A 27358-nucleotide genomic window follows, 5' to 3' on the forward strand; every position below is an offset into this window, starting at 1 on the left:
CACTTATAGGTTATTCCACATAGCTTGGCATTTCCCAGTACAGAAAAATTTACTGCCATCCTGAAAACGCTTCCAGATCGTTTTTTAAAAATATGAAGCTAGAATTCACCATGATCATTTGCACACTGGAGAATTCCGTGGGTTGTTATAGTAACCATTCGCATAATTTACATTCAGAAAAATAAAAGCTCAGGAAACTGAAGGATCACTTTATAGAACCTTGGCTTGACAACACTGGAAGTCTTCAGGAGCCAAACTCTAAACTTGTGACTCCGAAGGGGCTTTTCTGCCATCTTTTCAGGCCTCCCTTAATATAACCCAGAGCCTGGCACAGCACACAGCAGGTATGAGGTACCTAAGGAACGGTCTGTTAATAGGAAGGAGGGAGAAAAAACAGAAAGGAAGACCCAAGAGGAAAAGACCCGAAGCCGTGGGGCCGCTCACCCCTGCTCACCTCTGGAAGCAGCAGAGTGCAGCGGCTGGCTTGGAGACACTCGGTGCCCTCAACATGCAGCTTGGGATCTCTCACCTTTTTACTTCTGTCGGTACAGGAAAAAGCAACCTTGGAAACCAGTGCTGGCAACTGCATTCGACTGCCAGGACAAAGCGAGTTCTGCACGTCTTTGGGTAAAGTCAAATACATGGACTCATGGTGTCTTGAACCATGGGGTTCTGTGAATAATTCTTCCCCCAGTGCTTCTTGCTTAGTATTGAGATACATTCTAGATTGAGAAGGTTTATTTATTGCAGAGAACTGGGCATGAAGACTGATTTTTCTCTCAACTGATTTTAAGTAGTTCCATGTATACCTAATTCTTGGGCTATTTAAAAATCCCAAGTTTAAAAACTGGAATGAAATGAAATACTTTATAAAAAAGTACTAAACTTTTGATATTTGGTACTTCTTGTGAGTCTATTACTTGAAAGAGAAAAATTTTTATTCTAATTTAAACTGGATGGATTTATATGAACAACCAACCTTAGCAGCTTTTGTATGATTCTCCGTATTGATATAAACAGTCTACTTAGAATACTGCATCTTGACCTTGACTACATGGCTTTGAAATAAAACTATTAGCCTCTCTATACACACTCACCCTCATGTATATACACCCTGCAGCTAGTCAGAGTCAGTGGGAAATGGGTAAAAGCTAAATCTAAGAAAATTAGTCCATCTTTATCACTAATTGCTGGAGAAGGAATAGGCTACCCACTCCAATATTCTTGGGCTTCCCTGGTGGCTCAGCTGGTAAAGAATCCACGTGCAATGAAGGAGACCTGGGTTCAAACCCTAGGTTGGGAAGGTCCCCTGGAGAAGGGAAAGGCTACCCACTCCAGTATTCTGGCCTGGAGAATTCCATGGACTGTATAGTAATTCCATGGACTGTATAGTCCATGGGGTTGCAAAGAGTCAGACATGACTGAGTGACTTCCACTTCACTTTATCATTAACTAACAATAGTAATTCTTTCAATTAAACATCATCGGTTTTCTAAAGCAACTTTACAGTGTTCTAATCAGATACTCAGAGGAAGCTGACTTGATTTCACTTCCCGTAGAGACCAAAAGGAAACTATGTTATTGCTGCTGCTGCAGATGATGACAGCAACCATGTGCACCATAATGACTTCGTCTAATTTAAGCAATATCATCAGTGTTTCCTTCTGGTTTTGGGTGTCAGCATTATGAAGGAGATTCAAATATAGCTGGTCCCACAGGCTTGTGGGACACTGTGTAGCTTCTGGACCCTTCCTAGGAGAAGAGACTTTTCCCTTCCTCCCTTTTACTATAGTTACAGCAAGTAAATCAAAGGCTGCAGAAGCAGCTATTCAGCATCTGAAGAACTGGTACCCAAGGCGAGAACCACCCAAACTGAGCAAAGACACTGTGCTGCCAGTGCTGGCACAGAGACTGAGGTAGCCATGGAGACCCGGCCGCTGAAGCAGCAATGTCTAACCCTTACGTGGGCACAAGAGGGAGCTCTGAGACAGAGTTCAGGAAAAAATGGAGCAGATTCCAGTTGGCATGGTAACACACAGCCTTCTCAGTCGCTCTGAAGTCTGGTGGAAGGCTGAGAGCATCCTTAACCAATAAAACTCTGGCAGAGGTACGGCTTAACAAATCAGACAGGACTTGGGAGGGTATTTTGTAGTGGAAAAGGGAAAAAAAAGTCTGGAAAATGTCCAAGGTACTCAATACCTTTTCATTAATGCCCTGGGAAGAGGCAAGGTGAGCTGACATGAATGGTAACTGATGGTACTTCACGCTGATAAAAGACTTTGCCCACACAGTCCCTCATATGAGACTCAAAAACAACCCTGAGAGAGAGAAGCAATTATGTTATTCCACTCCAGGATTCAGGGAAGGTAAAGGATCATGAGGCCAGTGAGTGGCAAAGTCAAGATTTGTATCCAGTAGTTCAGACCCTAAGGCCAAAATTCTGGCCAGGATACCATGTTACACTGACTCCTGTCATTTCAGTCAAAAGACTAAGACAGTTCCCAAACTCTGATCTTCCCAAAATGCAAGGGGAAGGCCAAACTAGGAGACATGCACTACGCATGCCAACCCCAAAAACAAAAGGGTGCTACAGTTCCCAAACCACGCAAGTCTTCAGTGAGATCTCTGCTTGGACCTTCTGGGCGCTCGGATTGGTAAAGTCTGAAAACACAAACCACTTAAAGCCTCACTGCCTACAAACCCCAGTCCGCTTACCCTATAGTGATGAAGTCTCCTTTGCTGACGGTGTTGGGTTCCATGCAGATGTTCATAAAGTCTTCTTTGCTCTGAAAAGTTAGGAAAACTAATGTTAATGCTCTGAATTTTGGCCTATGGACCCTGTTGCCCTCTTAGCCTTGGAGGGTCGTGGTTGGAGCTGTGTATTACAGAAGGGACTTGACTTTGAATGACTTAATCCTGAGTATATTTTCAGTCCTTCTTTCCTTTTTCATTAAGACCTTTATTGAAGCATAATTTACATACCATAAAATTCATCTCCGTTGCTTGCTTGCCTTTTTTTTTTTTTTTTTTTTACTATATACATAAGCTAGGTAAAAACTCAGGTTTGGAGGTTGGTCAAGTTCTGTTGCTTGCTGATAATAACAGTTGTTACAGTCTCGAGGGTCCCCTCCCTGGCAAGCCTCTCTCCCAGCAAGCCTCCACCCTCACTGTATGTCAGCATCACACCATACCAGCTTGATCGGCTTCTTGGTGTGGAGAAGTATCTGGATTTTTTTTTTAACTCTCTACATGCAAACTTAGTGAGTGGCCAGAGTTGAAGAGCAGCAATCCATTTATGCCGTGGAATGGAAGTGTTTTTAATGGAGGAGTTGTGGGTGTGATCCCTGGGTTGGGAAGATCCCTTGAAGGAGCAAATGGCAACCCTCTCCAGTATTCTTGCCTGGGAAATCCCATGGACAGAGGAACCTGGCAGGCTACAGTCCAAGGGGTCACAAGAAGAGTGGGATGTGACTCAGTGACTAAACAACAACAAATGTTTTTAAAACACTGCATTCCCAACCACAGAATGTTCTGGAAGAACTAAGCTACAAGGAAGTGGCTATAAAAAAACAGACTTGGTTCTTTGGCCACCCCTGAAATTTACTACCAGTTGGTAGTGAGCAATACAATCTGGCCCTCTATAAATCAATCCCAATCCTTCTGGGTCTGCTTCAAATAGAATTTTGTTCTTTTTGGAAAGGTTCAAAATTCATAGCCCCAGGGTCATCCCCAGGCCTCTGCAAGCTGTCAGCCTTTGCCCAAGATTAAAGGGCTCAACCAAAGCACAACTTTAACATCTCAACCAGGAATTACAAAACACAGAGGGATAACTCTGCTCTAAGGTCACCTCTTACTAAACGACTTATTGTCATCTTTGTACCATGAACTTTTCTAAGTGCTAGGGTCCCCTCAATGAACCAGAAACACGAACATTTCTGCCTACAAGGAACATACATTCTACCGGAGGCAGTGAAGGGATGAACAAAACACAACCATAATAAATAAGTGATCACAAATATTGGAAGTATGCTAGAGTATGCTAGTATAAAAATAGTAAGCTGGAGAGTATGTGCATTAGCATAAGTGGTATAGAGTATATTAGAAATATTATGAGTACATTATAAAAGTGAGATAAAAGGTGATATTGGTAGCATTTTTAAAGAGGAGTCCGGTATGCCTCATTGACGAGGTAAGCTCTAAGCAGACACCTGAGGAAGGTGCAGCAACTGTGGAAACCCAGGGCAAGCTTTCTGTCACCAGGGTGGCTGTTAAATTCAGACTCGGCCCCATTCTCAGAGCTCACAGTTCAATAATCTGGGGTTGGTCCCAAGAACCTTCTTTGTTAAAAGGTCCCAAGCGATGCTCCTGCTGCTGATCTAAGGCCCACACTTTGAGAACCACTGGTCTAGGGACGTGCAGTCCACACAACGGATACTGGCAGGGCAGGGGCCTTCGGTGGGAGCAGGTGTGACGTGGGAAACAGCGTGGAGCTGGCACGGCCAGAGCAGAGTGGGAAAAGGAGACAAGAGGAGGAGAAATCAGAGAGGACAGACACTGGACAGCCCTGCAAGGAAGCTGGCCATTAGGCTGAGCGCAGCAAAAAGCCACTGGAAGGTCTTAAGCAGAGAAATATGATGTGCTTTTTGTTTTTTTAAGGATATCTCTGGATACTGTGTCTAGAGGAGAGTGAAAGGGGAAGGGAGACCACTTAGGGACCTATTGTAATAATTGGGCTAAAATACGACCCTGGCTTCGAACAGTTGGCAGGGGAGACTGTGACGTGCTGGCAATATTCATTAACAGAAGGCGCGGCCAGTAGGATTTCCCCGGAGGTTTCAGGTGTGGACAAGGAGTATCCAAGATGTTTGGCCTGAACAACTAGAAGAATGGAGTGACAATCAGCTGCGCTGGAGGAAGAGTGAGAATAAGGCGGTTTTCAAGGGGTGGGAGGGAAGCTGAGGAGCTCAGGACATGCCAAGACTGAAATGTATATGAGACATCAAAAGGGGTAAGTGGATATATATACGAGTCTAGGATTTGACTTTTGTAAAGCGTGCAAGTGTAGAAATCAATGTATTGTAATACAACAGATTCAGTGAGAAAGCCTTATCTCAGTAGTGGCTGAAAAGGTACTTGATAAAATTATATAACCACTCATGATAAAAACTCTTGGCAAACTAAGATAGGAATGGAAGGGAACTTCCTTAATCTGATAAAGGCTATCTATTTAAAAAAAAAAAACCATCAAATTCAAGAATGAAGCAGTAAAGCCTTTTTCTCTAAATTAGGAATGAGACAAGGACTCCTGCCAATACTGCTTCTGTTCAACCCAGTACTGAGGTCCTAGCCAACGTGACAAGGCAAAAGGTTATAAGGTTAAGTATTTGAAAGGAAAAAAATCATATCAACTGCACCATTTGCAGTTGGCATGACTGAACCTATTGAAAATCTAAAGGAATCCATAAACATGATAAGAACTGTAGGTTGCTGGTACAGCATCAATATAAAAAAATCAATTACATGACCATCTACTAAATCAGTTAAAAAATGACATTTTAAAAGACACTATTTACAACAATGTCAAAAATTAAGATAACCAGGAATCTACTCAGCAAGACAAAATGTTAAAGAAAATCATAAAACTTCACTGAAAGACATTAAAAGCCTAAATAAATGAAGAGATATGCCATGTTTATATGACAGAAGAGTCAATGTTGTAAAAAATGTCATTTCTCCTCGAACTGATCTACAGGTTCAATGGAATCCTGATCGATTTTATAACAGATATTTATGTAGAACTTAAACATTCTAAGAGATTTATTGAAGTCAAAGAGCCAAGAATAGCCAAGAAACCCTTTAAGAAGAAAAACAGAGGGACTTACTCTAAAACTAATAATTAAGACAAGCATAGTACTAGTACAAATACAGAAAAATAAAGCAACAGACTTAGGAACACCTCCATGTATACAAATTCTTGATGTATGACAGGTTTACTGCAGATCAGTGGGAGGGGGGAGGGGTGGGGCACATTTCAATAAATGATGCTTGGACAACTGGCTTTCTATATGGAAGGAAAATAAAATTAGAGCTTCACCCTCTATCATTACTGTGACATTGAATGGTTTGCCTTGGAAACGAACAGAGATCATTCTGTCGTTTTTGAGACTGCATCCAAGTACTGCATTTTGGACTCTTTTGTTGACTATGATGGCTACTCCATTTCTTCTAAGGGATTCCTGCCCACAGGAGTAGATATAATGGTCATCTGAGTTAAATTCACCCATTCCAGTCCATCTTTGTTCACTGATTCCTAGAATGTTGATGTTCACTCTTGTCATCTCCTGTTTGACCACTTCCAATTTGCCTTGATTCATGGACCTAACATTCCAGGTTCCTATGCAGTATTGCTCTTTACAGCATTGAACCCTGCTTCCATTACCAGGTCATTCACAACTGGGTGTTGTTTTTGCTTTGGCTCCATCCCTTCATTCTTTCTGGAGTTATTTCTCCACTTATCTCCAGTAGCATATTGGGCACCTACCGACCTGGGGAGTACATCTTTCAGTGTCTTATCTTTCTGCCTTTTCATACTGTTCATGGGGTTCTCAAGGCAAGAATACTGAAGTGGTTTGCCATTCCCTTCTCCAGTGGGCTACATTCTGTCAGACCTCTCCACTGTGACCCGCCATCTTGGGTGGCCCCACATGGCATGGCTTAGTTTCATGAGTTAGACAAGGCTGTGGTCCGTGTGATCAGATTGGCTAGGTGTCTGTGATTGTAGTTTCAGTCTGTCTGCCTTCTGATTCCCTCTCTCAGTGTCTACCGTCTTACTTGGGTTTCTCTTACCTTGGACGTGGGGTCTCTCTTCATGGCTGCCCCAGCAAAGCGCAGCTGCTGCTCCTTACCTCTGATGTTCATTTCCAAGGCAAACCATTCAATATCACGGTAATCCAAGTCTATGCCCCAACCAGTAACGCTGAAGAAGCTGAAGTTGAACAGTTCTATGAAGACCTATAAGATCTTCTAGAGCGAACACCCAAAAAAGATGTCCTTTTCATTATAGGGGACTGGAATGCAAAAGTAGGAAGTCAAGAAACACCTGGAGTAACAGGCAAATTTGGCCTTGGAGTACAGAATGAAGCAGGGCAAAGGCTAATAGAGTTCTGCCAAGAGAACACACTGCTGCTAAGTCACTTCAGTTGTGCCCGACTCTGTGTGACCCCATAGATGGCAGCCCACCGGGCTCCCCCATCCCTGGGATTCTCCAGGCAAGAATACAGGAGTGGGTTGCCATTTCCTTCTACAATGCATGAAAGTGAAAAGTGAAGGTGAAGTCGCTCAGTCGTGCCCGACTCTTAGCGACCCCATGGACTGCAGCCTACCAGGCTCCTCCATCCATGGGATTTCCCAGGCAAGAGTACTGGAGTGGGGTGCCTCTGCCTTCTCCAGAGAACGCACTAGTCATAGCAAATACCCTCTTCCAACAACATAAGAGAAGACTCTACACATGGACATCACCAGATGGTCGACACTGAAATTAGACTGATTATATTCTTCGCAGCCAAAGATGGAGAAGCTCTATACAGTCAGCAAAAACAAGACCGGGAGCTGACTGTGGCTCAGATCATGAACTCCTTATTGCCAAATTCAGACTTCAATTGAAGAAAGTGGAGAAAACCACCAGACGACTAAACCACTGTATGACTATACAGTGGAAGTGAGAAATAGATTTAAGGGACTAGATCTGACAGACAGAGTGCCTGATGAACTATGGACGGAGGTTTGTGACATTGTACAGGAGACAGGAATCAAGACCATCCCCAAGAAAAAGAAATGCAAAAAAGCAAAACAGCTGTCTGAGGAGGCCTTACAAATACCTGTGAAAAGAAAAGAAGTGAAAAGCAAAGGAGAAAAGCAAAGATATAGCCATTTGAATGCAGAGTTCCACAGAATAGCAAGGAGAAAAAAGAAAGCCTTCCTCAGCGACCAATGCAAAGAAATAGAGGAAAACAACAGAATGAGAAAGACTAGAGATCTCTTCAAGAAAATTAGAGATACCAAGGGAACATTTCATGCAAAGATGGGCTCGATAAAGGACAGAAATGGTATGGACCTAACAGAAGCAGAAGATATTAAGAAGAGGTGGCAAGAATACACAGAAGAACTGTACAAAAAAGATCTTCACGACCCAGATAATCACGATGGTGTGATCACTCACCTAGAGCCAGACATCCTGGAATGTGAAGTCAAGTGGACCTTAGGAAGCATCACTACAAACAAAGCTAGTGGAGGTGATGGAATTCCAGTTGAGCTATTTCAAATACTGAAAGATGACACTGTGCAAGTGCTGCACTCAAAATGCCAGCAAATTTGGAAAACTCAGCAGTGGCCACAGGACTGGAAAAGGTCAGTTTTCATTCCAATCCAGAAGAAAGGCAATGCCAAAGAATGCTCAAACTACCACACAATTGAACTCATCTCACACACTAGTAAAGTAATGCTTAAAATTCTCCAAGCCAGGCTTCAGCAATATGTGAACCGTGAACTTCCTGATGTTCATGCTGGATTTAGAAAAGGCAGAGGAACCAGAGATCAAATTGCCAACATCCACTGGATCATCGAAAAAGCAAGAGAGTTCCAGAAAAACATCTATTTCTGCTTTATTGACTATGCTAAAGCCTTTGACTATGTGGATCACAATAAACTGTGGAAAACTCTGAAAGAGATGGGAATACCAGATCACCTGACCTGCCTCTTGAGAAACCTGTATGCAGGTCAGGAAGCAACAGTGAGAACTGGAGATGGAACAACAGACTGGTTCCAAATAGGAAAAGGAGTATGTCAAGGCTGTATATTGTCACCCTGTTTATTTAACTTCTATGCAGAGTACATCATGAGAAACGCTGGGCTGGAAGAAGCACAAGCTGGAATCAAGATTGCCGGGAGAAATATCAATAACCTCAGATATGCAGATGACACCACCCTTATGGCAGAAAGTGAAGAGGAACTAAAAAGCCTCTTGATGAAAGTGAAAGAGGAGAGTGAAAAAGTTGGCTTAAAGCTCAACATTCAGAAAACTAAGATCATGGCATCTGGTCCCATCACTTCATGCAAATAGATGGGGAAACAGTAGAAACAGTGGCTGACTTCATTTTTCTGGGCTCCAAAATCACTGCAGATGGTGACTGCAGCCATGAAATTAAAAGATGCTTACTTCTTGGAAGGAAAGTTATGACCAACGTAGACAGCATATTAAAAAGCAGAGACATTACTTTGCTAAGAAAGGTCCCTCTAGTCAAGGCTATGGTTTTTCCAGTGGTCATGTATGGATGTGAGAGCTGGACTATAAAGAAAGCTGAGCACCGAAGAATTGATGCTTTTGAACTGAGGCGTTGGAGAAGACTCTTGAGAGTCCCTTGAACTGCAAGGAGATCCAACCACTCCATCCTAAAGGAGATCAGTCCTAGGTGTTCATTGGAAAGACTGATGTTGAAGCTGAAACTCCAATACTTTGGCCACCTGATGTGAAGAGCTGACTCATTTGAAAAGACTCTGATGCTGGGAGTGATTGAGGGCAGGAGGAGAAGGAGACGACAGAGGATGAGATGGTTGGATGGCATCACCGACTCGATGGACATGGGTTTGGGTGGACTCCAGGAGTTGGTGATGGACAGGGAGGCCTGGCGTGCTACGGTTCATGGGGTCGCAAAGAGTCAGACACGACTGAGCAACTGAACTGAACTGAACTCTATCATTCACAAAATTCAATTAGAAGTGGGAGTATTTCTTTTTAACATATATATGGAATCATTTGATGCAAATCATATTACCTGGTTTTTCATTTAAATATACAACGAACATCTTTCCATGCTGGTAGAGAAACTTTTAAATACATTTAAATACATGTACCAAAATCTATTGGAGTAGCAAGTAGTAACCCACTCCAGTATTCAAATTCCATGGACAGAGGAGCCTGGGGGCTATAATCCATGGGGTTGCACAGAGTTGGACATGACTGAGCAACTAAACGCATCAAAATTTATTTAATCAGTTGCCTGATTAGTTTTGTTTCATGTATTTTGCAATGATAAATACAGTGAACATAGCTCTGCAAAAGATCCTAATTTTCAAACATTCTACACCCCTAAAGCTTCTTTCAGACTCTGAATGGACTTTTTCTTTTTAAATGATAAATGAACATTTTGAGCTACTACATGGCAGCTTTATTGTCTTTGAATATTTTATTGCATTAGCTTTTATTTTGACAAAAAGGTTTTGGAATAAAAGAAAATGAATGCACTGCTGCCAGTGATAAGCAGCACAGGATCATATACTTTTATAATTGGCACAAAGATAAAAAGCTTTCGGCATTCTGAATGCAGCTAATCTCGAGCCACAATCACCTGCTTGCTGAACTCGATCCATTCACTGGTATTCAATCATCAGAGCAAAGAACAAGGTTAAAGAACACGAACAAAACACTGGAAATACATATCATCAGAGACTGGGAATAAAGGAAATGCATAATTAGAAATCTTATCTTTCTTTTTAACAGAGTATTTTTTAGCCTTAATACATTCACTGCCACCAACATTTCCAGAATCCCATTATGTAAGAAATAAGGGATTGTCTTGTCTTTATATATCATCTGATTATTTTTGATGGATACATTTTTAGAAATATGCTAACAGGGCCAGTGGTGTGCTTGTATTTCAGCTGCTTCATATATACTGCCACAATGCCGTGGAGAAAGGGTGTTTCGAGCCCTCTTCCCTCCAGTAATACCTGACAGCCCATTTCCCCGCCCACACTGGAAACTAGCATGATTTTTAATTTACGGCCATTCAATATTTATGATTTTAATTTGTATTTCTTTGACATTAAGCATTTTTTTCTTTACTTGTGAAATTAAGATAGACATTATATCCACCTGATAGTGCAGTTATGATGAGTACATGCGCTGACACTATGTACAATTCTCTTTTACACAGTGCTTCTCATGTAGTAAATACCAGTGATTTTTTATGTTTACTTCCTCTGTGAATTTCTATTTTTGTCCTCTGCCTGTTGTTTATATGAATCCTTTGTCCATCTCTTATTGATTAGTATAACAGTTTAGTATAAAGGAAAGCTATGAATTCTGGGTCTATCATATCCTAATATTTTTCCCAATTTTCACAAAAATTTTTGTTTATTTTTTATTAGAAGTACACAAATGTGTCAATATGACTTTTGCCTCAGGTGGCAGTTTAGTCTTGTCCTCCCAAGTTTATATTGATAATCACTTAAGATTTCACTCTAGTACTTTCATAATTTTGGTTTTTTTTACATTTAACCTTTTAATCCAACTGGAATCAATTTAGAAAGTGAAAAGAGCTATGTGGTCCAAATGTTATACAACAGACATGCATTAGTTTTACACTCTGAATATTAATACTGGAATCAAGCTTCCCACTGCACCTCTCTCCCTTACGCACCATACTACATCCATACATTCAATTCCATGTGCCAGTTTTCAGACTGACCAGGTCAACTGTGAACATACTACTTTGATTTACTTAAAAGCTAAACATAGTATTGGTCCATGGTTAAGAATAACCTTCCTGCCGGCATCTTCATTAACATAAACTACTAAGGTTTCCTCTAGACCAGGGGTCAGTAAACCTTTACTGTGGATGGTCAGAGAGTAAATGTTTTAGGCTTTTGGGCCATTCAGTCTCTGTCACAATGACTCAGCTCTGCCACTGCAGCACAAGAATGGCCACAGACAACACGGATATGGATGAACACAGCTCTGTTCCAGTAAAACTTTACTTATGGATGTTGAAACTTGAGTTCATATAACTTTTCACCTATCACAAAATATAATTCCTTTTTTGACTTTATTCCAACCATTTAAAAACTTAAAATCAATTCCTGGCTTGCAGGCTGTAGTAAAACAGGTAGCAGACCAGTTTGCTAACCTCTGATTTATTTCAGAATATTTTTTAGCGTTGTTGTCCATATCAGCACTCTCCAGGAGAACTCTCTGCACTGTAGAAATATTTTATATTTGTGCTTTTCAATATGGTAGCTACTAGCCACATATGGCACGTGACACATAGCAGGAGAAATGAGTTTTAAATTTTATTTTGTAATTAATTTAAACAGCTACCTGTGACTAGTGGCTATTATATTGGACAATCCATGTCAATAGATTGGACTCAAAATATGTAAATACAGATATTTGTGTGTGTGTGTATATATATATATATAGTTTTCTTCCCTGGAGATCTAAATCTATATATTTAATACAGTCACAAAAATAATAGATGTTTACTCAAGTAAAAGTTCTGCAACTTGTGATTCCTATAACAAACAGGAGTAGACTAACTCCACTGCTAAAGGCCCTTTGCCCTCAGTTCTCTCAAGGCACAAAGCTTGGTGACAGATACTTGACCAGAGCCCCATAAGCTTTTAGGCACTTCACTCAGCTATTTCTTCTCATGCTGTTATTCCTCAAAGGGATCCCACATCCTCTTGTTCCTGACCCTCTCTCCCCCCACAGGGTAAAAATAAAAACACTAAGTTACTAGAAGAGTGTGCAGCCTTTGTAGCCTTTGTCACTTTTCCGAAATGCTTTTCTAATTAAAAAAAAAAAAAAAAAAGCACACTTACTGCCAGGTCAAGCTGACTGTTCCGGGTTGTGATAGACAGTTCAAGGGTGGACAACTGCACTTCCTTCCAGACCTCTGGGTTCACCTCTTGCAGGGCTGTGTGAATGCATCCGATACAAGTCAGTTATCTCCCACGAACATTTTAGCACTGCCACCCGCGGCCAGCTGCCAGGGGCTCAGATGGCCTCCCAAGGCCATCTGTGGACTCCCAGGCTTAATTTTCTTTATCTCATACTTTTTATACATGGGATAAAGAGCCAGGTTCAAAATGGAATCTCTAGGCCTGAGACAACCCAACAAAAGCAGCTACAGTAACATAAAGGCTGGCAAGAGAAAGAGGGAGTCGCTGGGAGTCAGGAATGACACAGGCTGTTGTTCCCATTCTTGGGACCTTGCTGCTGCTGGTCTGGGCCTGCGCTGTGCACATCGAGGGCTGAGTTCAGGCTTCCCCAACTCTGGGAGGGTCTGACACTGGTGTGGGGTCTGCCTCAGGCAGTCCTGAGCTGCCCAGGACTTTCCAACCTCCAGTCCCCAGGCTCCTCACCTCCCTGCGGTTGTGCCCAGTAGGACGCGAGCCTCCGTAATATTCTCCTATACAAGGAGGGCCGGGGCGGGGTCTCTTCTGCTCCACTGGGAGGTCTCTCTGTAGGTCCCGTGTACGAGATCGAGGCTTGATGAGTCTGAGGCCACTCCTTTCAATGAAGGGAAAAAAATGTTTATCATGCAACACAATTACAAACTCTTGGAGCTTCTCAATATGAACCAGCATAGAATCACACCATAAGAAATTTATCATTCATTTAGAGATGGTGACAGACACATGAGACTGATGAAATCTAGTTGCATCACATACTTCCTTTACTTCGGGAAGCACGTTCCACTCAGAGGCCACACTGGTCTGGCCTCGAAATCCAGCCCAAGGCTTCTTATTCCCGCTTCAAAGGCCATCATTCTCACACTCCAGATCTGTCGTCTTCCTGGCATCCCGAGTCCAGTACCATCTTGGGTCTCATCGGTGTCCTCAAGGATTACTAAAATAATACCCTAACCTCTCAGCCCTTGACATTGCCTCCAACCTACATAGCAACCCTCTTCCATGGCCACATCCTTGTCCTTATCAGTACCCAGAACTACTCCATCTTAGAAGTCTAAAGCCCTGGTATCCCATTATCTAATCACTACCCTTATTCTTCCAGTTGATATTTTTGTGCTCAGTGCCCTCAGGGTGAACCACTCCCCTGTTCTCAAGTTTCCAGTGGTGAATTACAAAACAGTAACAATTAACTCTGACTTCTCTCACTCCATCTCTTACTCCTCCCAAGTCCAGAAAGACCCAACCTCTTCTCTTCCTTCTCTGTAAGTGATCAGAGTCCTGCGGAATCACACATCCATTGATTCCTCATGCAGTGGGCTTACTTAGCAGCCTCTGTCCTGATGGAGGTCTTTTAAGTGGAGAAATTCAATTTGGACCATGAGGAAATCAGATTGTGACCACGTATCTACACTGTGTCCTTCATGCCTGCTGACGTTGATAAAGCCGGTATGTCAATTTCCATCTGCTTTGTTTCTGCATTTTGTTTTCATAACTTGGTTCAAAGTCAGAGGAGGAAGAGAGAGGGCTATGAACTGGGGGTCCCTGAAGACTCTAACCACACCGGGCTCTCAGAGAGTCCCAGCTCCTGGCCTCTCCAGCTGTCCTCAGCACCACCCAGGTGAACAGTGGATTTTACATCATTCTTCTATGGCTTTCGGCCCTCGTGTCGTCCTTCTCTAACGTGTACCCTGAAAAGCCTCAGTTCTCGATCAATCTGTCACTTGGTGTCTGTACTTCTACATCGTGGCTCAGTATTATCAGAGGGGGAGATGAGGCCTCCTGCTGAGTACTGACACAGGGAAAACACCGCCCAAGTGAGCATACCCACGTCACCACAAGCTCTTGGTCTAAGGTCTTTTACGTCACTTGATAATCTTTCTAAACCTTCCTATTTTCATCCTTCTTCCAAACTCCCCACCCACCTTGCTGTCAAAAGATCACCTTGCTTCCTACCATTCAGAAAGAATACAAGGACATCAGAGAGAACTGCCTCACCTCTTTATAAATGTGTTTTCATCTGGACCTCTGTTTTATTGCTCCCCTGTCTCAAGGAAAAAGGTGTCCCTGCCCCTGTCCGAGGCTAGTCCAGGGCTCTGATCCACTCCCTTTCTCTTGCTCATGGACTTGGCCAAATCAGTCATGTTTTTGGTGCCCTTTCCTCTCCTCCCATTCGCTTTTATTTTTGCTTCAGGGAGAAAACACATGAACAGCTCTCTAATTAAAAAAACAAAACAAAGAACCCAGAGTGCTCCACTGACCTGTATTTCTCAGTACCTTCTGCTGTTTTTAATCTCCTCTCCTTCAAAGTCAAGTTTCTTAAAAGAGTGGCTCTGCTGCCTCCAGTTTTTACCTCCGGTTTACTCCTGAACTTTCTTCAATTTGGCTTCGGCCCCTCCACCTAACACGTTATCAAACCTGCAGGGGTTGCCAGAGTCAATGGATCCTTACTTTCCTCTCTTTATTTTGCTCTTTGATGCTGCTTCTTAAAACCTCGCTCTCTTCTGGAAGTTCTCTCTTTCATTGGCTTCTATGTCAGTACTTCCTCCCAGAGTCTCTCTCTGGATTTTCTGGGCATCATTTCGGGCTCTTTAAAATGATGGGTTACTCCTGCCCACCTATTCTCAACAGTAACTTCAACAAACCCATAGCTCAATGCCACTCATACACTTACGACATTTAAATCTATTTCTTCAGCCCAGATATCTCTGAATTCTAGATCTAAGTCATAATTGTATGACTTGACTGGTCTGTACCACCGGTAATGTTAAACTCGATACGCGCCAAACTGAGAATTTCACCTTTCTTCACGAATGTGATCCAACTCTGATATTATCAGCATTCACGGAAAACTCTAGTTACCAAACTCTAGCCCCTCGAGCCAGAGACCTGGGACTACGCCCTGCTCCTGCTGACTGTCGAGGATTGTGCCTCTTGAGTCAATGCTCTGGGGTCAAGGTTCACTACTACCACCTTGGCGAGACCTCATCTCTCCTCACCTGGATCGTGTTAGCAATCTTCTATCTGATGCCTTTGCCTGTTACTACCAATGTCCAGTCTCTCATCCATTCTGCTGCCAAACAATTCCTTGCCAAAGTGAAAGCCTGCTCCTGTCATTCCCCTGCTTAAGATCCAGTGACCCTCCAGTGCTTTCATGATAAAGGTCAGATCCCACGTCAAAACCTGCAGTCAGCCCGCAAGCCACTCCACACTGGCCATAATTAAAGACCATGTGACACCTCTGTGCCTCCACACATCCTGACCCCTGCACTTGGAATGCCCTTTAGTATATTTTTCAAAATTTGGCTGAAGTGTCACCTTCTCTGGGCTGACTCTACTGACCTTCAGTCAGAGGTAAATGCTCCTCCTCTGTGCTTCCATCTTATTCTTTCCTGTTTCTCTCCTAGCACTTGCCAAACTGCTGATTTACCAGGCCCTCACTCCTGGCACGTGAACACTTCTTGAGGGCACGAGACCTGTCTTATTTGACCCAGTAGTCCAATTATACAGCAGGGCTTGCCACCCAATAGGTACGCAATCACTGTCTGCTGTTGAAATGATAGAAACAGTTTATATGGTCCCAGATTCTACAACTTAAATACGGAGCTACTCTATTTCTTCCTGAATATTTCACCAATGAAATTATTCCTCCAAGCAACAGCAGTCGTGCATTTTACTCACACAGTTCGCCTTAAGCATAGAAAGTCCTTGCTCCCCAGCACTCCAAGTTCATTTTAGTAATCACATAGATTGGTTACCCCTAGTACTTTAATGGCTTTGTTAATGAATAACTGGATAGCTCCGGGTAAAGGGAGCTATATTTTATAAACGTTTTGCAATGGACATACACTACTTCTTTAATTTCAAACCCATTCGATACTCTGAATGTTAACATTACATAGAACCAAACTCTTTACTACATTGAAACTTCATCTGCCAATTTTCAGATTCAAACTGTAAATATACTACTTTCATGTGCATAAAAGCTCAACATGGTACGTAGTACAAGGTAACTGTGCCTCTTCTATTAGCATTTTCATTAACATACACTGTTGAGTTTTTCTCTATGCCAATATTCTTCATTGTATAGCCTATAACAGCATAGCCTGATAGACCTTTCTCTTATGATGGCAATGGTCTCATACTTGTACTGTCCAATGCAGCAACCACTACACATATTTGGCTAGTTAAGCATGGTTTGAAGCACAAAGCATTGTTTGAAGCCTACTATATTTCAGTTCAGTCACTCAGTCGTGTCCGACTCTTTGCGATCCCATGAATCGCAGCACGCCAGGCCTCCCTGTCCATCACCATCTCCCGGAGTTCACTCAAACTGACGTCCATTGAGTCAGTGATGCCATCCAGCCATCTTATCCTCTGTCATCCCCTTCTTCTCCTGCCCCCAATCCCTCCCAGCATCAGAGTCTTTTCCAATGAGTCAACTCTTCACATGAGGTGGCCAAAGTACTGGAGTTTCAGCTTTAGCATCATTCCTTCCAAAGAACACCCAGGGCTGATCTCCTTTAGAATGGACTGGTTGGATCTCCTTGCAGTCCAAGGGACTCTCAAGAGTCTTCTCCAACACCACAGTTCAAAAGCATCAATTCTTCGCGCTCAGCTTTCTTCACAGTCCAACTCTCACATCCATACATGACCACAGGAAAAACCATAGCCTTGGCTAGATGGACCTTTATTGGCAAAGTTATATCTCTGCTCTTCAATATGCTGTCTAGGTTGGTCATAACTTTTTTTCCAAGGAGTAAGTGTCTTTTAATTTCATGGCGTATTCAGATACAAATCTTCAGTTAGCTTCTCGATACTAATATAGACACATTTGCAAGTAATTAATCAGATATAGGTCACTGTGTTCAAGGTTTGTTTGGTTAAGAGTGAATGAACAAAGGGAAGTGAAATACTAAAATGAAATTAAATATGGGCTTGGTAATAGAGAATAAGTTGGCAGATGAGAAATATCAGAACAGGAATGCTTTCTGGATTTGTGTGTAAGTAAATAGGCCCCATTTTAGGAGCATGCCATATACATCTATAGCAAGAAACTTTTAAAAATTCCAAATACACACATCACAAAGGAATAACAAAATACCAGAGATCAAATGTCAATACTGTAGCCTGCATTTACCTTAAGAGTGCTGAAAAAGTGGGCTGCTTTGGTTTTTAGAGGCCCAAGATACCAGTACCTGAAAAAGAGCAAGATAAAAATCTGATTAGACTATTAAGAAAACTATCAATGTGCTAGATACCATTCAGGACAGATAATACATTAGAATTACACCTCTACCAGAAGTGTCTGCTCTGGAGGTTTGGAGATTGTGGTTTAGCATAAAAAAGTATTACAGTAAGTTTTTAATCTGCATTTGAATACCACGTCAAACAGAACATAATTAGTTATACCTCAGCTAAATCCTTGCAATTTATGAGATATATAATCAGAGTCTTCTTGAATCTCTAAATTCACAGGTATCACTGTAATATGTACTTTGCACCGTGGAACACAGTTAAGTTCACATTCTGAATGAGTGGAGAGTGATAAAGCCACGAAGAGATGCGGGTGTGGGTGCTAATGTATTACTCGTGAGCTGAATGGCTGCATGCTGTACACCGCGTTCTCTCTCAACGCACAAACATACAATTAAAATCTGTAAATCAGCATCATTCCGCATTACTCATGTTATGCAGCTTCAACATGGGAAATGGAAATCTGGGAGTAAAGAGGGTCTACTTCATATTGCTAAATTCCTAAAAGCCACTGAAGAGAAAAAGACGCCTGGTTGGATTTAGAAAAGTAGCATAAAGTAGACTTCTCTCTTAAAATGTCTCTTTCACCTACCAGCCCATCTTAACTGCTCCCTATTCGATTCAAACCAATATGCACTCATTTAGCACTGACGATGTATATGGAGGAAACAGAAGCAATATCATCAGTACAAAATTCTTGCCTTTGCGGGCTTCTGAGAAAACAAGGCCCCCAAATAGAATAGACGACGACAAACAAACATATTTCTATGACATGGTATGAACGGATCACTATTTACTGGTGAGGAGAGTCAAGAAGGCGCAAGAAATCATTATGGGCCTAAAATCACTGGAGCAGCCACACCTGCACAACCAATGACCCAAGAACAAAGTGAGGCCGTGAGACCTAGAAAGCTGGGCTGGACGCAGACACAGGGAGGCGGCAAGGACATCATTCTAGGCAGGACAAGGGTAACAGCACGGGAAGCGCTTAGAGTAGTTGCCAGAGCAAAAGCTCTAAACAAAGACATAGAACTCGGTAGTTAGGGATGATGACGGAGTACGTTGGTCTTGAACACCAGAATATGGAGTTTAGCCATCCAAGGAGCAGAGCAGAACCATTCTAACAATTATCCCAGTAAGCACCACAAGGCTATTAACAACTGCTTTGATCATCTAATGTTTTGGTTTCTGTTACTTTGTTTGAAAGCTTACTCGATGCTTTGCTTCTTTTCCAGGGTAGCCAGACAGAAACACATCCCAGCCAAGGCAGTTTATTTCTAAACTGATTTAGAAATAAATAACTTTATTCTGAACTGATACTCTGCGAGGCCACCTAGGAAATGGCTTGTTGCACCCCCACTGTTTCTCCCGTAACACACAGAGCAACTCAGCAGATGGTTCTAGTCCAGGTACAATAACAGCCAGCATTTTAAAATTCCATGTTCAGAAATCAAACAGAATATGGGCCTGTGTGTGATATTCCTCAAGGGCTGACCTATGCTTGTGCTGAACACACTTAGAAAGCAATGTAGGACTTCCCCAGCAGTCCGATGGTTAGGACTCTGCACTTCTACTGTAGGGGGCATGGGGTCCATCCCTGGTCAAGGAACCCCACATGGTCAGGGAAGATCCCACATAGCACGTCGTGTGGCCAAAAAAAAAAAAAGAGCAATTTACTCTCATCAGACTTTCTCAGGGGAAACTAAGCAATTCCTCATGGTAAACCGCTGTCACGTGAGATTACAGATCAGATACAAGATGACTTGCAGAATGAAGATAACCATGCATACTTGGAAACAAAAGAACGCAGGGTGTGATGTAACTCAGTGGTCTCTCTCCTTTGACAGTCCACTGTCAGGAACCTCATTAGCAGGAATAACCATGTGGAACAAATGAGAGGAATTTCTGTAAAGAAAATGTGGCGAGAATGCCTACAAAGTAAAGAGAGCTTTCTTGATAAGAGCTGTGTGTGAGCTCAATCATCGTTCATTTACACTACACTCAAATTGTAAGCATGTTGTCAAGAAGAGGTAAAGAAAGAAAATAACGCCCACCAGCTAGGACTGAACTTCATGCCCTGTCTCCTCCAGCCCCACCTCAGGAAGCCTTGCCCACGCGGCCTCTCCATGGCACACAGCACAGGGCACACCCTCTTTCTGAGCTGGCAGTTATATGCTACACAATGAATTCACCAAAAATAAGCAGGTTGCCATGAAAAGCCACCAGCAGCCCTCTCATGGCCTCCTCCGCAGGCCTGTTTCTTCCACCTTCTGGCATTCCCAGGTCTCTGCCTTTCTCCCTCCTCTGAAGGAGGCGGCCTGGGGTCGGTGAATCCACCAGGCCTTCAGAAAGAACACCTCTTGGGGGAAAAGGGGTCTTCCGACCAGGGCTGTCAAAGCTCCAGGAGGCTGCAGCCCCAGTGGTGCCTTGCACTTGGCACCCAGCTAAGCAGGCGGTGGGAGGAGACGACACCCAGTGTCCCTCTGGTCCAGCTGAGCCCCACCCCCGGTCAAATACGACGTCTAGAAAGAGAGGTGGACACTGCTCATCCTGAGCTACCACTCAGCCAGCGTGGAGGAAACTGGGACTTCCCCCAGCCTCTGTGCACACAGAATGTAAACTCCACTTCTGTTATTCATACACAATTCAACCGCTGGGCCCACCGCATGTATTCCGAGATCACCGTATACTGAAACCTCAGAGACGGGGACAGAGTAAGAAGGTGTTTAAAAACCACCACTGGTTAACCCAGTGCCCTTCTACCTGCTAACTGAGACGCCAGCATCTCGGAAGGATCCCCATCGAAGGCCGGTGAGTGCAAACACAGGCTGTTCCTTTTCACCCTGGAAGTTAAATACATTTCACTTAAATTAATGACAATAACCTGGAACTCTCTACAGGTAAGTAGCCAGCAAACGTTCACGGCCTATGTTTCGTCAAAATAAAATTCCAAAAGGGATGTTCCAAATTTAAGAAATGAATTCTTTTGAGTGCTCAGTAAAAGTACTGAAATAAAATGAAACTAACATTCGTGTATTAGGCCTTGTGAATTGGTTGGCAAGAAAACATGCTATCATACTTCAGACTGTAATCACTATGCTGATTCTTGGACCAATTAATCGGGTCAGCCAGAACTTCTTCTCTCACATGTACTTGTCCGAGGTAATTTAAATCTGTGTTCTCTATGGAGGGCCAAGAGTGGTCAGGCAAGATCATCAGAGTTCTGGTATGTACTCCAGAATGTTTCACCTGAGTCTCTGAAGATACAGCCAGGTATTTGTCATAATAAATCAGGATGCAAAGTGATTCGGGTTTAATTCAGTGCTTTATGGCCAAATACTGCATATTATAATCACCAAATTCTAATAAATCAGTGAGTTTAGCAATACCTATTTTAGAAAATAAACATTAACAATGCCACTGCCTCTAAGAGTCTATACTCCATGCTGGGCTTTTTTCTAGAAGAAAATATACACATCTGAATTTTGAAAGGGACATTCCCTATACCTCAGAATTGCAGCAAAAGCCCAAAGGTTCCCCCACATTCTAAAGAGAGCTGCCAACTGCTAGACACAACTCCACAGAATTTGCTAACTGTGCACAGAACCAGGTCAGTTTCCACTGTGCCATCATCAGAACCAGTGTAAGCAGAGTAGGAACTGGAGGAGACTCTTGGCACTCTAAGTTGCTGGCTGAGAGAAAGTGTCTTAAGTCTTCTTAGGAGAGGACATCTGTCCCATTTTCACTCCTGTTCCCACTATGCTGAAACAAGCAAGGCTCTTCTAGGAGAACCACACATAAACAGGGCCAGCCTACAAGGAAAAGACACTGGCCTCTCACTCCTTGGCTGTCTATCGATTGAAGCAGATTTGCTTTTCTGCTCTCTGTACCTGCTTGAGCAAGAGAAGAAACAGTAGAGGGAAGAGAAAAATAGTAGAGCAAAGAGGTGATGTTAAGATTACGTCATGACGGGCAAGGCAAGGATGTATTAGTCTCCTGGGTACCAAGTGCATGCTGTGGAAGATAGCAGGGCCTGAGTCTTTCTCACGCTATTAATCATTCATTTAATCATTTTTTCCATGAATCATTAAGGATATTTATAGTATATTAGGAACTAGCAATAAAAAATGTCTGTCCTCAAAAAGCTCAAGGTATAATGGGGGGATAGACAGACACAGACAATAAGAACATGCAGTAGGTCCAAAGAATAAAGATACGTACCGAGTGCTATCAAAGTACAGGGTGGGTGCCACTGTATGAGTGAGAGAACAGAGCAGACAGATGGTCAGGGAAGCATGACGTAAGTTCTAAGACAACCAGGCATTTTAAAGAATAAGGTAAAATCTGAACAGCCTGATGACTAGCTAGAAGGCTGAATCAGTAGAAACCTCTCACCAAACAAAAATCCAGGACCAGACAGTTTCACTGGTAAATTTCATTAAACACTCAAAGGAGAATTAACACAAATCCTTCTCATACTCTCCCAAAAAACAGGAGGGATTTCTTCCAGACTGACGGTATGAGGCCAGCATTACCCTGATACCAAAATCAGACAAGGACAACGCAAGAAAATTAAAAGCCAATATTCCTGACAAATACAGATGTAAAAACCCTAAACAAAATATTAGCAAACCAAATTCAACCATACATTAAAGGGATAAGACCATGATGAAGTTAAGATTTATTCCATGGATGCAAGGATGGCTCAACATCTTCAAATCAGTCAGTGTGATTTGACACATTAACACAAAGGGTGAAAATCATACGTTCACCTCACTAGATGTAGAAAAAGTATGTGATAAAATTCAACACTAATTTATGATAAAAAGAAAACAAACCTCTCAATAAAGTGGCTATAAAGGGAACACACTTAAGTATGGGATAAAATTCAACAATGATTTATGATTAAAAAAAAAACTCAATAAAGTGGGTATAAAGGGAACACACTTCAACATAATAGAGGCCATATATGACAAGACCACAGCTAACATCCTATTCAACAGTAAAAAACTGAAACCCTTTTGTCTAAGATCTTGAACAAGAAAGACAAAGATGTCTACCCTCACCACTTTTATTCGACATAGTATTGGAAGTCTTAGCCAGAGGAATTAGGCAAGAACAAGAAATAAAGACATCCAAATTGGAAAGGAAGATGAAAAACTATCACTATTTACATATGACATGAGAGAAGTAATAAACAAATTCAGTAAAGATGCAGGATACAAAGTCAATACACAAAAACCTGTAACATTTATATGCACTAATAACAAATCATCAGAAAGAGAAATAAAGAAAACAATCCTATTTACAACTGCATGAAAAAGAATAAAGTACCCAGGAATAAATTTAACCAAGGAGGTGAAATTTGAAAACTACGTGGCATTAATGAAAGATGCTGAAAGTGACACAAACAAATAAGAAGATCCTCTGTGATCCTGGACTGAAAAAATCATTGATGTTCAAATGTCCACACTACCCAAAGCAATCTATAGATTCAATGTAATCCCTATCAAAATTCCAATGACATTTTCAAAGAAACAGAATAATCTTAAAATTTTCATGGAACCACACACACACACACACATAAATGCAAATAGCCAAAGCAATCCTGAGAAAGAAGAACAAAGCTGAAGGCATTACAATTCCCAGTTTCAAACTATATTACAAAAGTGGTAATGATTAAAACTGCATGGCATTTGCATAAAACCAGACACAAAAATCAGGAGAACAGACTTTAAAAGCCCAGAAATAAACCCACATATATACAGTCAATTAACTTGTGATAAAGGAGCCAAAAATATACAATGAGGAAAGGACAATGTCTTCAGTAAATGATGCTAGGGAAATTGGTAGTCATGTGCAGAAGAATGCAACTGGACCATTAGCTTATACCATATACAAAGATTAACTCAAAATGGATGAAAGACCTGAAATAGAAGACCTGAAACAATAAATTCCTGTAAGAAAATGTAGAGGGTAAGCTTCTTGACATAAATCTTGGCAATGATTTCTGAATCTGACACCAAAAGCAAAAGCAACAAAAGCAAAAATAAATAAGTGGGGCTGCTGCTGCTGCTAAGTCACTTCAGTCGTGTCCAACTCTGTGCGACCCCATAGATGGCAGCCCACCAGGCTCCCCCATCCCTCGGATTCTCCAGGCAAGAGTACTGGAATGGGTTGCCATTTCCTTCTCCAATGCATGAAAGTGAAAAGTGAAAGTGAAGTCGCTCAGTCGTGTCCGACTCTTCGCAACCCCATGGACTGCAGCCCACCAGGCTCCTCCATCCATGGGATTTTCCAGGCAAGAGTACTGGAGTCAGGTGCCATTGCCTTCTCCATAAGTGGGGCTACATCATACTAAAAAGCATCTGTATACCAAAGGAAATCATCAACAAAATGAGAAGGTAACCAAATGATTGGGAGAAAATGTTTGCAAATCACGTATCTGATAAGGGGTTAATATACAAAATATAAAGAACTCATACAACTCAATATGGGGAGGAGCTAAGATGGCGGAGGAGTAGGATGGGGAGAACACTTTCTCCCCCACAAATTCATCAAAAGAACATTTAAACGCCGAGTAAATTCCACAAAACAACTTCTGAATGCCGGCAGAGGACATCAGGCACCCAGAAAAGCAACCCAAGTCTTTGAAAGAAGAGAGAAGAAATACAGCTCCACCCACCAGAACACCAACACAAGCTTCCCTAACCAAGAAACCTTGACAAGCCACCTGTACAAACCCACACAGAGCAAGGAAACGCCACAATAAAGAGAACTCCACAAACTGCCAGAATACAGAAAGGACACCCCAAACTCAGCAATTTAAACAAGATGAAGAGACAGAGGAATACCCAGCAGATAAAGGAACAGGATAAATGCCCACCAAACCAAACAAAAGAGGAAGAAATAGGGAATCTACCTGATAAAGAATTCCGAATGATAGTGAAATTGATCCAAAATTTTGAAATCAAAATGGAATCACAGATAAATAGCTTGGAGACAAAGATTGAGAAGATGCAAGAAAGGTTTAACAAGGACCTAGAAGAAATAAAAGAGAGTCAACATAAAATGAATAATGCAATAAATGAAATTAAAAACACTCTGGAGGCAACAAATAGTAGAATACCAGAGGCAGAAGATAGGATTAGTGAATTAGAAGATAGAATGGTAGAAATAAATGAATCAGAGAGGATAAAAGAAAAACGAATTAAAAGAAATGAGGACAATCTCAGAGACCTCCAGGACAATATTAAATGCTACAACATTCGAATCATAGGGGTCCCAGAAGAAGAAGACAAAAAGAAAGACCATGAGAAAATACTTGAAGAGATAATAGTTGAAAACTTCCCTAAAATGGGGCAGGAAATAATCACCCAAGTCCAAGAAACCCAGAGAATCCCAAACAGGATAAACCCAAGGCGAAACACCCCAAGACACATATTAATCAAATTAACAAAGAACAAATATTAAAAGCAGCAAGGGAAAAACAACAAATAACACACAAGGGAATTCCCATTAGGATAACAGCTGATCTTTCAATAGAAACTCTTCAAGCCAGGAGGGAATGGCAAGACATACTTAAAGTGATGAAAGAAAATAACCTACAGCCCAGATTATTGTACCCAGCAAGGATCTCATTCAAATATGAAGGAGAAATCAAAAGCTTTACAGACAAGCAAAAGCTGAGAGAATTCAGCACCACCAAACCAGCTCTCCAACAAATACTAAAGGATATTCTCTAGACAGGAAACACAAAAACAGTGTATAAACTCGAACCCAAAACAATAAAGTAAATGGCAACAGGATCATACTTATCAGTAATTACCTTAAATGTAAATGGGTTGAATGCCCCAACCAAAAGACAAAGACTGGCTGAATGGATACAAAAACAAGACCCCTACATATGTTGTCTACAAGAGACCCACCTCAAAACAGGGGACACATACAGACTGAAAGTGAAGGGCTGGAAAAAGATTTTCCATGCAAATAGGGACCAAAAGAAAGCAGGAGTAGCAATACTTATATCAGATAAAACAGACTTTAAAACAAAGGCTGTGAAAAGAGACAAAGATGGTCACTACATAATGATCAAAGGATCAATCCAAGAAGAAGATATAACAATTATAAATATATATGCACCCAACACGGGAGCACTGCAATATGTAAGACAAATGCTAACAAGTATGAAAGGAGAAATTAACAATAACACAATAATAGTGGGAGACTTTAATACCCCACTCACACCTATGGATAGATCAACTAAACAGAAAATTAACAAGGAAACACAAATGTTAAACGATACAATAGACCAGTTAGAACTAATTGATATCTATAGGACATTTCATCCCAAAACAATGAATTTCACCTTTTTCTCAAGCGCACATGGAACCTTCTCCAGGATAGATCACATCCTGGGCCATAAATCTAGCCTTGGTAAATTCAAAAAAATAGAAATCATTCCAAGCATCTTTTCTGACCACAATGCAGTAAGATTAGATCTCAATTACAGGAGAAAAACTATTTAAAATTCCAACATATGGAGGCTGAACAACACGCTGCTGAATAACCAACAAATCACAGATGAAATCAAAAAAGAAATCAAAATTTGCATAGAAACTAATGAAAATGAAAACACAACAACCCAAAACCTGTGGGACACTGTAAAAGCAGTCCTAAGGGGGAAGTTCATAGCAATACAGGCATACCTCAAGAAACAAGAAAAAAGTCAAATAAATAACCTAACCCTACACCTAAAGCAACGAGAAAAGGAAGAAATGAAGAACCCCAGGGTTAGTAGAAGGAAAGAAATCTTAAAAATAAAGGCAGAAATAAATGCAAAAGAAACAAAAGAGACCATAGCAAAAATCAACAAAGCCTAAAAGCTGGTTCTTTGAAAGGATAAATAAAATTGACAAACCATTAGCCAGACTCATCAAGAAACAAAGGGAGAAAAATCAAATCCATAAAATTAGAAATGAAAATGGAGAGATCACAACAGACAACACAGAAATACAAAGGATCATAAGAGACTACTATCAACAATTATATGCCAATAAAATGGACAACGTGGAAGAAATGGACAAATTCTTAGAAAAGTACAACTTTCCAAAACTGGACCAGGAAGAAATAGAAAATCTTAACAGACTCATCACAAGCACGGAAATTGAAACTGTAATCAAAAATCTTCCAGCAAACAAAAGCCCAGGTCCAGACGGCTTCACAGCTGAATTCTACCAAAAATTTAGAGAAGAACTAACACCTATCCTGCTCAAACTCTTCCAGAAAATTGCAGAGGAAGGTAAACTTCCAAATTCATTCTATGAGGCCAACATCACCCTAATCCCAAAACCTG

At 41.6% G+C, this 27358-nt stretch overlaps 1 protein-coding gene and 1 long non-coding RNA gene across 20 annotated transcripts in view; one reads left to right on the forward strand and one right to left on the reverse strand.

The window, feature by feature from the left end:
* The window catches only part of AGK (acylglycerol kinase), a 137714-nt gene that overhangs the window by 2293 nt on the left and 108063 nt on the right, over positions 1 to 27358 (reverse strand). For 13 of the 19 annotated variants that reach the window (XM_086395181.1, XM_086395192.1, XM_086395190.1 and 10 more), the window contains 6 exons: positions 20767 to 20846; positions 17888 to 17945; positions 13201 to 13348; positions 12658 to 12752; positions 2716 to 2786; positions 455 to 539 (listed from right to left, as the gene is read on the reverse strand). In XM_086395181.1, the coding sequence (XP_086251307.1) occupies positions 455 to 539; positions 2716 to 2786; positions 12658 to 12752; positions 13201 to 13348; positions 17888 to 17945; positions 20767 to 20846 (537 nt within the window). Of the gene's footprint in view, positions 1 to 454; positions 540 to 2715; positions 10505 to 12657; positions 12753 to 13200; positions 13349 to 17887; positions 17946 to 20766; positions 20847 to 27358 lie in introns of those variants that run through there. The other 6 variants (XM_086395189.1, XM_086395195.1, XM_086395188.1 and 3 more) reach the window with 3 other exon arrangements.
* On the forward strand, positions 13788 to 18419 carry LOC147373674 (uncharacterized). The gene is made up of 2 exons (XR_015161970.1): positions 13788 to 14196; positions 18226 to 18419. It is a non-coding gene; the product is annotated as an uncharacterized LOC147373674 (long non-coding RNA).

This window comes from Bos grunniens, chromosome 4, assembly GCF_055505025.1.
Source record: "Bos grunniens cultivar Pamir isolate PY7600 chromosome 4, Bosgru_T2T1.0, whole genome shotgun sequence".
Lineage (NCBI taxonomy): Eukaryota > Metazoa > Chordata > Mammalia > Artiodactyla > Bovidae > Bos > Bos grunniens.